The 11,080-nt window shown below is 44.4% G+C and overlaps 1 protein-coding gene across 2 annotated transcripts; it reads left to right on the forward strand.

Annotated features, from left to right (window-relative positions):
* Positions 1 to 5,043: 5,043 nt before the first annotated feature.
* naa30 (N-alpha-acetyltransferase 30, NatC catalytic subunit) lies at positions 5,044 to 11,042 on the forward strand. Of its 2 annotated transcripts, XM_086099999.1 has the most exons (5): positions 5,044 to 5,988; positions 7,093 to 7,216; positions 7,692 to 7,747; positions 7,847 to 7,932; positions 10,171 to 11,042. In XM_086099999.1, exons 1-5 carry the CDS (start codon positions 5,272 to 5,274, stop codon positions 10,238 to 10,240), a joined length of 1,053 nt encoding a protein of 350 aa, XP_085956125.1. In that variant the 5' UTR covers positions 5,044 to 5,271; the 3' UTR covers positions 10,241 to 11,042. The 2 variants fall into 2 exon arrangements, with proteins under 2 accessions (XP_085956125.1, XP_085956126.1); XM_086100000.1 differs by lacking the exon at positions 10,171 to 11,042 and having other exon boundaries at positions 5,045 to 5,988; positions 7,847 to 9,089.
* Positions 11,043 to 11,080: the final 38 nt, after the last annotated feature.

Here is an 11,080-nt window from a genome sequence, read left to right on the forward strand (position 1 = left end):
TTTTATCTTGCAAGCAGGGGTGTACGCAGCTCATCCTTATTGCTGCTGTCGCTAGCCCAATGAATAGTTACAGTAAGTAGACAGTTTCAAGTTTATTTGAGAGTTGACCTTCTTCACTTACATGGATATTATTACTGAATCTGTTGTGCTATGAGGAGTTAGCGTTTTATGATGGAGCAGCAACCAACGCTTAATTCATCTCACTTTTAAATTTCCTCTCTTGTGGCCGATCAACATTTTAGGGACGCCGTCATCGCTGAACCCTGAATCATAATCTTTGGCTAAATCGATGTAATACGGGTAATTCGATGAAGCAGTATTTTCCTGCGGAGAAGCAAAATCCTGTTGACTATTCAGGGATTGAATCATCCAATGGTAATGCCATTAGACCAGTGCCACGGATTCCTCGGAAAATGCTGTTTAATTGCCAGTTACCAGCCATTGTCTGGTGACGGCTACACTCTATGCAAGTGGCGTCGGCGGCGGGATGGGGGGGGGGGGGGTTCTTGAGAAAAAGATGGCCCCCTTGCTTTGAGCCAATCGCCATTGAGAGACAGATTTATGCCGGGGCTGAAAAGTAGCAGAGGCACTGGCTTAACCAAAGTCTTCAAGAGTCTAAACGCAGAGTTACTCTTAGGCCTTTTATCACGGGATTTGCGCGACAATGCGATTTGGAATGGGGGGGGGTTGTCTATTCAAGATTTTTTTTTTTTTTGTATTTGAGATTTGCAAGGATCAAGTCTTGTCGCTCACGTTTATTAGCGCACAAGACGATTGTTGCTGTTGTAATCGCCATGTTTATATTTGGCTTGGAGTCGAGAAATCTCCCGGCCCAATGAATGAATAACCATCGGATGCTTTTGTCAATAAAACTGATCGCGGCTTTTTACTGGACGATCCGAATGGTGACAATATAATGGGAGTTTGAATCGGAGGCCCGCGGTGGAGTGCATAGATTGGAAGTGAGAGGTGTGTCGGGCTTCCTTTGTGGCAGGCTGCCTGGGAGACAGGCGGCGCTGCCAGCACAGACCTTGATTGGCTTTGACAGCGCGAAGAAGCTTTTCTTTTCGTTTTGTTTTGGGGTTTTTTTTTGTAAAAATAACAACAACAAAAAAAAACCGTTTTTAATATGAAGGACCCCACCTCTCCATTCACTTTCCCGTGTGCTGCATGGCTTAAACTAAAATAACTGTTTATTTCCTCCTCCGAATTGTCAAGTGCTATTTGTCGTCCAGCCCAGAAGGGGCATTTTGGTGTGATTCGAAATGTCTTTTAATCGAAGTTGATTAAGAAATAGTCAGTTGGTGCAGGATGTTTTTAAACAAGAGAAAATGCATGGTAGGTGGAGTATCTTTTTGCACAGAGTGATTAATGTGGTGCCAGTCACCCAGGGAGAGCGCCAACCTCTCGACGAGCTTTTAGCAGCGGCGCTAATGACGAGTTTGATGCGTGCTTTTATCGCTCTGCCCTTCGATGACTGCACAGTTTCATTAGGCATGTCTGCCTCATATCTCACTTTGCACCAGAGCAAACTGTGAAGGGATTAATTTTATGATGGACCCCCTACCTTCTCCTCGCCTCCCTCCCTTCGCCTCCCTCTTCGACTCAGCTACCCAGCTACCAGCCAGGCACCCAGGAGGAATAGCGCCTTTGTTGCCCTGCCGTTTTTTCCAAGTTGAGGAACAAGAGGAGTTTAATCCTCATTGTCCGGGAGACTGCCGCGGGTGAGAGGGGGTCCTGCGGCTGTAAAATGATCCAACTGGCCTCAGCTAATCCCCTGCTAACCCCCCCTCACTCCCAGGCCTGACCCCCCTCCCGGCCTCAATTCATGCCCCTGCACTATTGCCACAGTATTACCTCCTGAAGGGTGTGCAAATGTTGCTTTTAAGACTAAAAATAAGGACATTCTGATTGGAAATGCATGAGGATGAGAAAGTGAGAAAAAAAACAAGACCTCAAGTGGTGAATCCTCCAAATGATCATCAATCTGAGCCATCACCTCCATTTTTTTCTATGAAAGCCATTTCTTCAGTTCCATATTGTAGTATGGCATAAAAATGCATGCCATGCATGGGTTTTAAAATATTGTCTTATGACTGTATTGTGGGTCTGTGGGTCCCTGCAATTGGCAGCTCTGCAATACAGTGCTTCACTTCCTTTTACACTTGAATTGAACTCTGCTGCAGACGCTAACCACATAGTTATGTGCTAAGTGGTTTTAGCACCATACATGTTTTAGTGGGATGTAACTTGACCAACTGCATGCCATCTTAATTGAGAAGAAATTCTCAATTTGGGGATCCCGGGGTGTCTCATCCACAATGATAATGCAACACCCCATCCAGGGACTACCACCTCGTTTAAAAAGTGTTCCTTCATGTCCAGTGTTTTGTAAATGGCTTAATCACACTGAATGCTCCTGATGACATTTAAGGAAAACATCTGCATGGCACGATAAGCAAAAGGAACGCGACAAAAAGCCTCAATCGGCCACTGAACAACTTCTCATTAGAGAAGTGGGATTACTGGGAGGCCGGACGTCTCGTTGACGTTAAGTCTTTTCCCGCACTAGACAGATGCCTCGCCGATCTTTTTGCCTTCCCTTCCTCTCCCGTTTTCTCCCTCCTTTCCTCTGTCTCTCTTTCAGTGAGTGACAGCTCAATGGTTGCCTCTCCCAGGCTTATCAAGCCTCAGCAGATGGCTGACTTGGATCGCTGTTCATACGGCATGATCCGTGATGGCGATAAAACGCCATAACAGAGGAGGAGGGATATGAGGGAGAATGCATGCCATCTCTCGGTGGTTCCCCCTTTCTTCCTCTTCTCCTCCGGTTCCTTTCTTCCCCTCCTCACAGCTTCCCGTTCCCACCTGGACCCCTGAGCTCTCAGTCTTCTCCGTCCTTCACCTTAAGCCCTTCTGTCCTTCGCCCCTCCATTTTGGATCTGAAGCTGGGTGATTGTCTGGGCTCCCCCCCCCCGCTGCGGTGGTGCCATGTCTAAAGAGCCCCAGGACTCCGTCGCTCACTCAGTGGGCTTTGCAGCCATGCCAGAGATGGCATCGTTCTCTTCACAGAAAAGGTCAAATCCAGACTCGTCATCCCTCTCGCCCAACCACTGATCCCTGTGATGTCATCCCCATGCTCTAGCCAAGGCAATACACTTCACCTGCTTGGATGGCTTTTTTTTTATGTCCTCTATTGTCCCACATGGGGTCAAAGGCAAATGAAGAGAGAAGAAAAAAAACTCATACAGATCAGCACTTCAGTCGATCACAAGAAAACAACAAACGATACAACAGGCTCACAATGCTGTATCCTTGGCAACTTTGGATGGGTTCTGTCATCTCACACAGCTGAGAGAGGACAGTGAGGTTCGGCAAAAATGCACGGGGGTAGTTTTTCCTCTCCAGTTTTAATTTTCATACAAGACAAAACACAGATTTTAGTTCTTTACCACAGTGCCATAGGTTGGATCTGGAGGGCCAATGCCCGGTTTGCCCCGGCATGCAAAATCAAGACGGTGTCGCCTCGTCCAATTCACTCAGTTTTGGGCGCCGTCTGGCAACCACCACAGTGCAACTGCATCCTTCCATCCATGCAACCTAACCCGCTTTTTGTTCTAGTCCCGCCCCCTCACTCAGTCCCTAATTAAGCCAACAGAAACTAATTAAATGCAACTCTCGTGAACCAGACGCCAAGGCTGGACAGAAAGAGACAAGGAGAAGGACACTGGGATAGAGTGTGGAGAGAAGGGGGGGGGGGGACAGATATTTGGGTACGTTTTGACCTACACAACTTGTTTTTTTAAGGTATTTTTGGCTCATGGCATCACTTGAGTGCCAAGCGAGCACTGTAATCACCAGCACACCAGTCACATGACGCAACTGACACCCCGGAGATATTTGGAAAGCAGGGTTGCAGGGGGGGAAAAAAAAAGCTACAACGGGGACAGAATAGAAGAGTGAACGTATTTATACGCAGCCAAGTGTTTGTGAGAGTCCCTGGAAAAAGCTGGCGAGAAGTGATGAAGAAGTCATTAAGAGAAGCCTGTTCAAGTAGATAGGCCCCGAAAGGAGATTTGAAGAGGGGGAACTGATTGCACATGTCTCATTGCGGAGCTTCACCAGTTGTCAGCACCTCGAGGCTTAGAGAGCGCTTTCAAAGGCATGCTCAGCACTGCACAAATCAAGCTCTATATGCCTCTTTCGAGTGTGTTCAAGAAAAATATTTATCTACATCTCTTTATCTTTTCTGTCAATGAACTTGAACACCATATTTGAAAAAAAAAATGCAATCAATTTTATATTGAAGGACTTATCAATAGAACACAGTGGGCATTAGTCCCACAATGGGGAAAGGTTATGTATTTAAATACGAATTATTTTCTCTTTTCCATATATTTAAATTGATATGATTTTTCATCTTCTGTACTGCTCACTGTCACTTTGGGTCGTATACATTATTATTTATACTATTTCCCAAACATATTATTGGTAACAGGAGAAAAAAAAGTGGCGATTTATAGCCAAGAAATGACGGACCATAATCCACATTTGGAAGGTTCTCGTGCCACTTCTTTGAAGTTTCGGCTTAAAAAAAGTCCAAACAATCCTTTTGTGGAATTGTGGTACAGAAGTCGTGAAACAAAGAATGGGGCGATAAAACATGATCTGGCACCATCTAATGGAAGTTAAGAAAATTACAACACTTTGGTTGTCCATCTCCACAAAGTGCTTGATAATTTTATATCATTTGAATCGCACAATTATTGGTAAATTAATTGAGACCATAAATGTTCCCCATTTATATTCATTTTCCCCCAAAATTAGTTATTGTTTTAGCCGCAAAATGTACAAATCATGTTTATTTACAGTGTGGTGGAACGTGTGTGTGTGTTAACTCGGGTATATTCACTAGCTCCGTATTAGTCGTTTACAAATAATAAATAATAATTAAAACACGGTTTTAAAATATATGTTGTGGGGCAAAGTAACTGTCTAAGGGGTTTTACGGCACTGTCGTAAAACATCACCGTGCGGCAGTGTTGCAATGGCCTTTGCTGCGACAGCACTTTGCGGCAGCAGGGAGAGCTCGAGGAGAAAGCAAGCGAAGAACGTCGCCGCTTCGCGAGCCCTTTTCGCCTCAATAATCAGCGGATTTACGCTGCATTCGGTGGAGTCACACCCGCGGCGCTGTCGTATTCCCGCTGGGCGTCGTGAATGAGCTTGTGTCCGACGTTTCCCAACCGCGAATCGCCACCTTGATGCGGTGGGATGGCCACAGTGCCGCCTGGGCCTAGTAGCGCACCGGCCGAATCCCCGACTGAAAGTCCGCCTTTCCCCGGGGCTGGGGGCGAGGACAGAGGGCCGCGTCGACCCGGTGAGTACCCCGGGTTGGGGAAGCAGCTCGCCGAAGTCAAGCAGTCGGTCAGGAAGAAGCAGAAAAACATGCTAGCGAGAGCTAGCCCGCCGGCGTTGCACCTCAAAATGCCAGACGTGGAGCAGCAGCAGCTCAACGGCTTGGCCGGTAGTCCTGTGGAGGAACCAGGGGGACACCTTGACAATCCGAGACCGCCAGCGGACGACTGTGACAGCGGCGACGACGACGAGACCACGGCCGCACCGAACGACATGGAACACTGCCAACGCGAAGGCCCCCGCTCCAAAAACGGCCGACACTCTCCTCTGGTTAACAATAGCATGAACGGGATGCCGGCCCGAACAAGAACTCGGGCAGCGCCGCTCGCTTCCGAGAGCTCTGGGAGCATGGAGCTGCTGCAGCAGCCGCAGCCCCAACCGCCCTCGGGCGAGCTGGCCCGGCTGGAATTGGGCGCCTCGCCGCAGGAGGACGGCCACATTTGTTATGTACGCTACGAGTCCGAGCTGCAGATGCCATCCATCATGAGACTCATCACCAAGGACTTGTCTGAGCCTTACTCCATTTACACGTACAGGTACTTCATCCACAACTGGCCGCAGCTCTGCTTCCTGGTAAGTGTCAAACCCCCAGCCCCCACCACATCTCATATTATGCTTGAGTTCCGTGAAGTGCCTATTAAAACAGCTGCACTTTATAGAAAATATTCTCGGTGGTTCACAGGGGACCTATATATAAGTTTTTCTAAATTGGAGCGTCAGTTGCATGAGATGCTTATAAAGTACCTTGTACTAAATGTGTATTGAACCTAGTTTAACCCTTTGAATCATCTGACTTCATCTATGTGGTGTTTTGTGTTGTAATGTACTTATTTAAATAGTCAATACAATGCCGGGAGTGAACCTCAGTCCGTGAGAGGTGCCACAAACGATTATTTTGCTTGTCGACTAAGCACCAAAAGTAATTGCGATTAGTCGACTCGTCGGATCAGATTTAAATTGCGTCAGATCATACCAGCAGGCAGCTCCTCTCATACTAATCATTATTCCCCTACAGCTTGAATACAATTCAAAATGCATTGTGCTAAAGAAAACAAAAATAAACACTTGTATTGATTTTTTTATTTGGTTTTGTTTTTATTTAACTGTCATCCAAAACATTTTTTTTTTCCTTCACGAGTATCTATAATTTAAAGGTCGTAAATTGATCCGGGTAATCAAAATTACACAAAAAAAAATCCTGAACGATTAGGAGGAACATATTTCTTAGCACTATGAATTAGTATATTTTAACAAACTGGCGTATGTGTTTTATTGTTCTATGTTGCCATTGAGGGCTTGTGGCAAATATGTCATGCTCTGTTACTGTGAGTGTTCCGATTTCCCAGTTCATGAATGCGTCACTCTGTAGGCGAGAGAGCGCGAGGTAGCTTTTCCTGCTTCCATTTCAACCATGGGTATACAAAAACTGTGTTTTGGTTAACAAACACAAGCTCACTGACTACTGCCGCCGTAATCTATAGTAGACGTAACAGTTTTGGAGGACACAAATTAAGTAATGCCACAGGTACTTCAAACGAACTGTCAATGGTTCTTATTGTGCTTGTTCTTGTTCTATTTGATCTAAAAGACAACATTTAACCTGATTTGATCCTGGCTTCGTGCCACACCCACTTTCTTCTTCTCTAGTGGGTTGACTCTGTGATTGTGTTTTGGAAGGCCATGGTGGAGCAGGAGTGCGTCGGTGCCATCGTGTGTAAGCTGGACATGCACAAGAAGATGTTCCATCGTGGCTATATCGCTATGCTGGCCGTCGACTCAAAACACAGAAGGAAAAGCATCGGTGAGGAAAAGAGTCGTTCTTTGTTTCGCTGACTAATACATACAGGGAATCCTTGGATCACGATCAGGTCCTGTTACTAATTTAAATATGTACTTTGGTGTTAACACGCTACCTGTGCTGCAAGTCATAATACAATGTGACAATTAAACATGTATTCAGTTTCACTGTCGTAATGGTCCCCTGAGGGATGACGTAACTCCAAAGTAACCCGCGACAAGAATGAATTTGGCACCCCTGGCCTATGGCGACGAGAAAGCTGGTACAAGTCAAAATGTTGGTGGATTCCATGTGGTATTGATAACAGTGCTATAGAAGTGCACTCCAGTGACCTTTTAATATGAAAAACGGCTAATTTATCTACTTCATGGAGAGTTTGGCCTGCAGTCTTTGAAGCATTCACTGCGACAATTTCACAAAAGTCTACCAAACAAGCGTGGCATGAACATAAACCAGTAAGTCCATTTTGTGTTGTCAGGTACTAATCTGGTGAAGAAGGCCATCTACGCCATGGTGGAGGGTGACTGCGACGAGGTAAGCACGCTCTCCAAAAAAATCAACCCCATTCATTTGTTCTTCTACTTGCAAAATGTTCTTTTTTTTTTAACTTCCCCCCGGTTTCTCCCTCTCCAGGTGGTCTTGGAGACAGAGATCACCAACAAGTCGGCATTGAAGCTGTATGAGAATTTAGGCTTTGTGCGGGACAAGCGGCTCTTCAGGTACTACCTGAACGGTGTGGACGCGCTGAGGCTCAAACTGTGGCTACGCTGAGGGGGTCTGAGCTGGAGAACGGAACTGGGGAGGGAGGAAGAGGGGGGGGGCAAGCCATCGAGCATGCCTGCCTCATTTCACATTTGACATACAGACACACACGCATACAACCAACAATATGCACGTATATGTGCATCCACACACACACAAACACATGTGCGTTTTCTTGCCCTCCAGATGTTTCCATGAAGGCCTCTCTTTCTCCTGTCATGAAAAAAGATGGAGTAGTGTGGGGAGGGGGTGGCGGGTCTCTGACCTTGATGACAATTTTTGACCTTCAGACTTTGGGCAAGGGCACGTGGACGGATGAAAAACAAGTAAGCAAGGGGCCTAAAAGACCCCCAAACTTAATGTTGGAGTTTATTTTTGTTTCTTTTTTAAAATCCTTGGAGGAGTCATGACTGCATACCTGTGTGTGTGCGTGCGTGCGCGCAAGATTGACTTGCGTGCGTGTGTTTGTGTGTGAGAGCGCCCCTTATTTTTTTAATTGTCCTTGTTCGTAAAAATCCAGTGAAGCCCAAATAAGGAAAACCTTTTTTTTGCGGATTTTCTGACAAAATACCCGCTGCCTCACCAACGTTCAAATGCACTGCCAGCTCCTTCATAACCCCCAAGAGATAAGGCCAACAAGAAAGGCATGCAATAGTTTGTTAATTTCTGCCAAGGAAATGTAGAGTAAACATTGAATGAAAAGGTATAGCCATTGACATACGCTGATTTGTCATCAAAATGTATGCATTATTAGCTGAGAAATTACAGAAAATGAAAGGAAAATGTCTTTAGAAAATTCCTCCATTTGTATCCAAATATGCAATGCATGTCCCGAGCGCTGCTTAAAAGGTTCAGAGAGTCATTTTAGTCAGTATTAAGAATTACATATCACATAACGTTCTTGGCGGGGTTAACGTGATGGTTTCGCTTTTGGCCTGGCGACGGTCTTGCCGTCAACAAGCTTGTTCGCGGTGTTTTCCGTAAGTTTATCCCCCCAAAAAATTGGAAACCACACACTTATAGCAGGCGTCGTTCGTTGTTTTGTTTTGTGGTTTTCTTTGAAAAAGAACAAATGTCAGATGCACTTCATCAAAAAGAGTGTGTATGTGTCCAATTTTGACTTCTCACTGGATTCATTTCGTTGTTGACCTCAACCCCCCCCCCCCCCCACCCACACACACAGACACACACAGAGAATTATTTTCGTTGTTTCCGCTCACTGGGTGGACACATTTATTTCGTTTTCATTAATCATTTGTTTAAAATCGCAATTTAGGGCTGCACTGCAAAAAAAGTGAAGTCATAATTACAAAAATAAATAATTAAAAGAAAGAGCATGACATTTACAAATTATATTACAAATGTATTCTATACTTTTTTTGGAACCATGCACTTTTTCAAACATTTGGTGCAATTTAAAAATGATTATCATTTTTGAGAAAAGCTGCAATATCTGTCGGGAGGAAGCGGTCTGGTTTCCTCAAATTATAAAACGTACTCATAACATTTTGTAGACTTTAGAATTGTCTACTCATAATGGTGCAACTTTGGAAAAGAATGACTTTTGCACAATTTGGTGCAGTTTTGAAATTCAAATGACAAACGTCAAAATAATTCACAATACAATACAGCTTTATGGAGCGCTTCCACAACAGCTGCAGCTAGAATAAATTGTCTGCGTTACATTATTATTGCAATCCTTTCACCAGGAAAAAAATGCAGCAGTCTTGAAACATTACGACTTTATCGTCACTCCCCCACCCCCGAACTCCTTTTCAATTTGGCCTTTTAAACACATTGTTCCTTCTGCTAAATTATTTCTCGTAATGATTCTGTTCCAACGATTCAACATTTTCACATTTCTTTGTTCAGTCAGTCCTAATTTTATGTCAAATGTCACGATGTTCGGAGGAAACGAATTGAAATTTCATGAAAATGAAGGTGGGACGTTACAGAAAACGAGCACGTTAAAATGATGCGTTTTTGTAGTTTTTTGTTGTTGGTGTTGTTATTGCACGACAAACGCTACAACTTCATAATTTTACAACTGCTTTACACTGTTATTTTCCATTGGAATGCAGTTTTCATCTAAAATGTGTAATGCCAAGAGTTAAAAAGTTCTAGAGCGTAAGTAAAATTGGAAATTCTGTTAATATAACTATGCGACTTTCTCAATTGTTTTTTGTTTTTTTTAGGCCATTCACAGACATCACTCTGGCTACAGTGCAACATTTTTGTCTCTTGACACAACGCCGAATCTTCTGAATTACACATTTGTTCTTAACTGTTTGACTCTTTACCTTCTGTCGATGTTGGAAACTTGTAATTCATCTTATGCATAGTCTCCTGCCTGCGTGCTTTTGTCACGCCAATATGCTGCCAAGTCACATTTGACGTCAGAACAATAGGGGTGGGGGGTCTTAATGCCGTTTTTTTTCGGACGCAATTGATCCTCTGTGCGGTTGTTTTGTGTGTGTGACTATGCGGGACAGTGTTGACTTTTTTTTTCCAAGCTTAGTTTTTTTTTTCTCAGACTGGATGTTTACTTCTGCCCTTCTGGATGTGTTGCCACGGCGACTGGGCTATTTGAACCCGTCTCCTGTACGTCAATGGATGAAAAGCTGGAATCCGTTTGTGTGCGCGACTATTCCCTGACATTTTTGTCATAATGCTGTGAACCAGGCAGTGCCGTCGTCTTTTTTTTTAAAGGGCATTAGAGCCTGAGCGCATCTGACTGAAGGGCTTTGTCGTCTTTGTCGTTTGAGGAAAAAAATGATGAACCACCCACCTTATTGGAAGTCCTATGTCCTCACTGGTGCCATCTAATGGACCATTCACAATATCTTCCGCCATTCTCTCCGTATTGGAAAAGAGGCAATTTGCTGTTGTTTCTCTGCATGTCAGACTTGTTTTTACCCCCGCCCCCCCCCCCTTCTTCCTCAGCATCCTCGCTGCCTCCTTTGATTTGGTTATGGAAAATGTCTGATAGCTTTTATTTAATGTGTAGAAGAGAGAGAGAGAGAGAAAACAAAACAAAAAGAACACAGGAATAAATTATTTGATTTTTTTCTTTTTTCTTTTTTAATTGCTGTACACCGGAGTAGT

The sequence above is a fragment of the Hippocampus guttulatus genome, chromosome 20 (assembly GCF_054856545.1).
Source record: "Hippocampus guttulatus isolate MCC_2025c chromosome 20, RoL_Hgut_1.0, whole genome shotgun sequence".
In the NCBI taxonomy this organism is placed as follows: Eukaryota; Metazoa; Chordata; class Actinopteri; order Syngnathiformes; family Syngnathidae; genus Hippocampus; species Hippocampus guttulatus.

Coding starts and splice junctions, on each gene's coding strand:
- naa30 (XM_086099999.1), top strand. CDS start 5,272: ATGGCCACAGTGCCGCCTGGGCCTAGTAGCGCACCGGCCGAATCCCCG. Junction 7,217..7,691: donor ACACAGAAGGAAAAGCATCG/GTGAGGAAAAGA, acceptor TTGTGTTGTCAG/GTACTAATCTGGTGAAGAAG. Junction 7,748..7,846: donor TGGAGGGTGACTGCGACGAG/GTAAGCACGCTC, acceptor CTCCCTCTCCAG/GTGGTCTTGGAGACAGAGAT.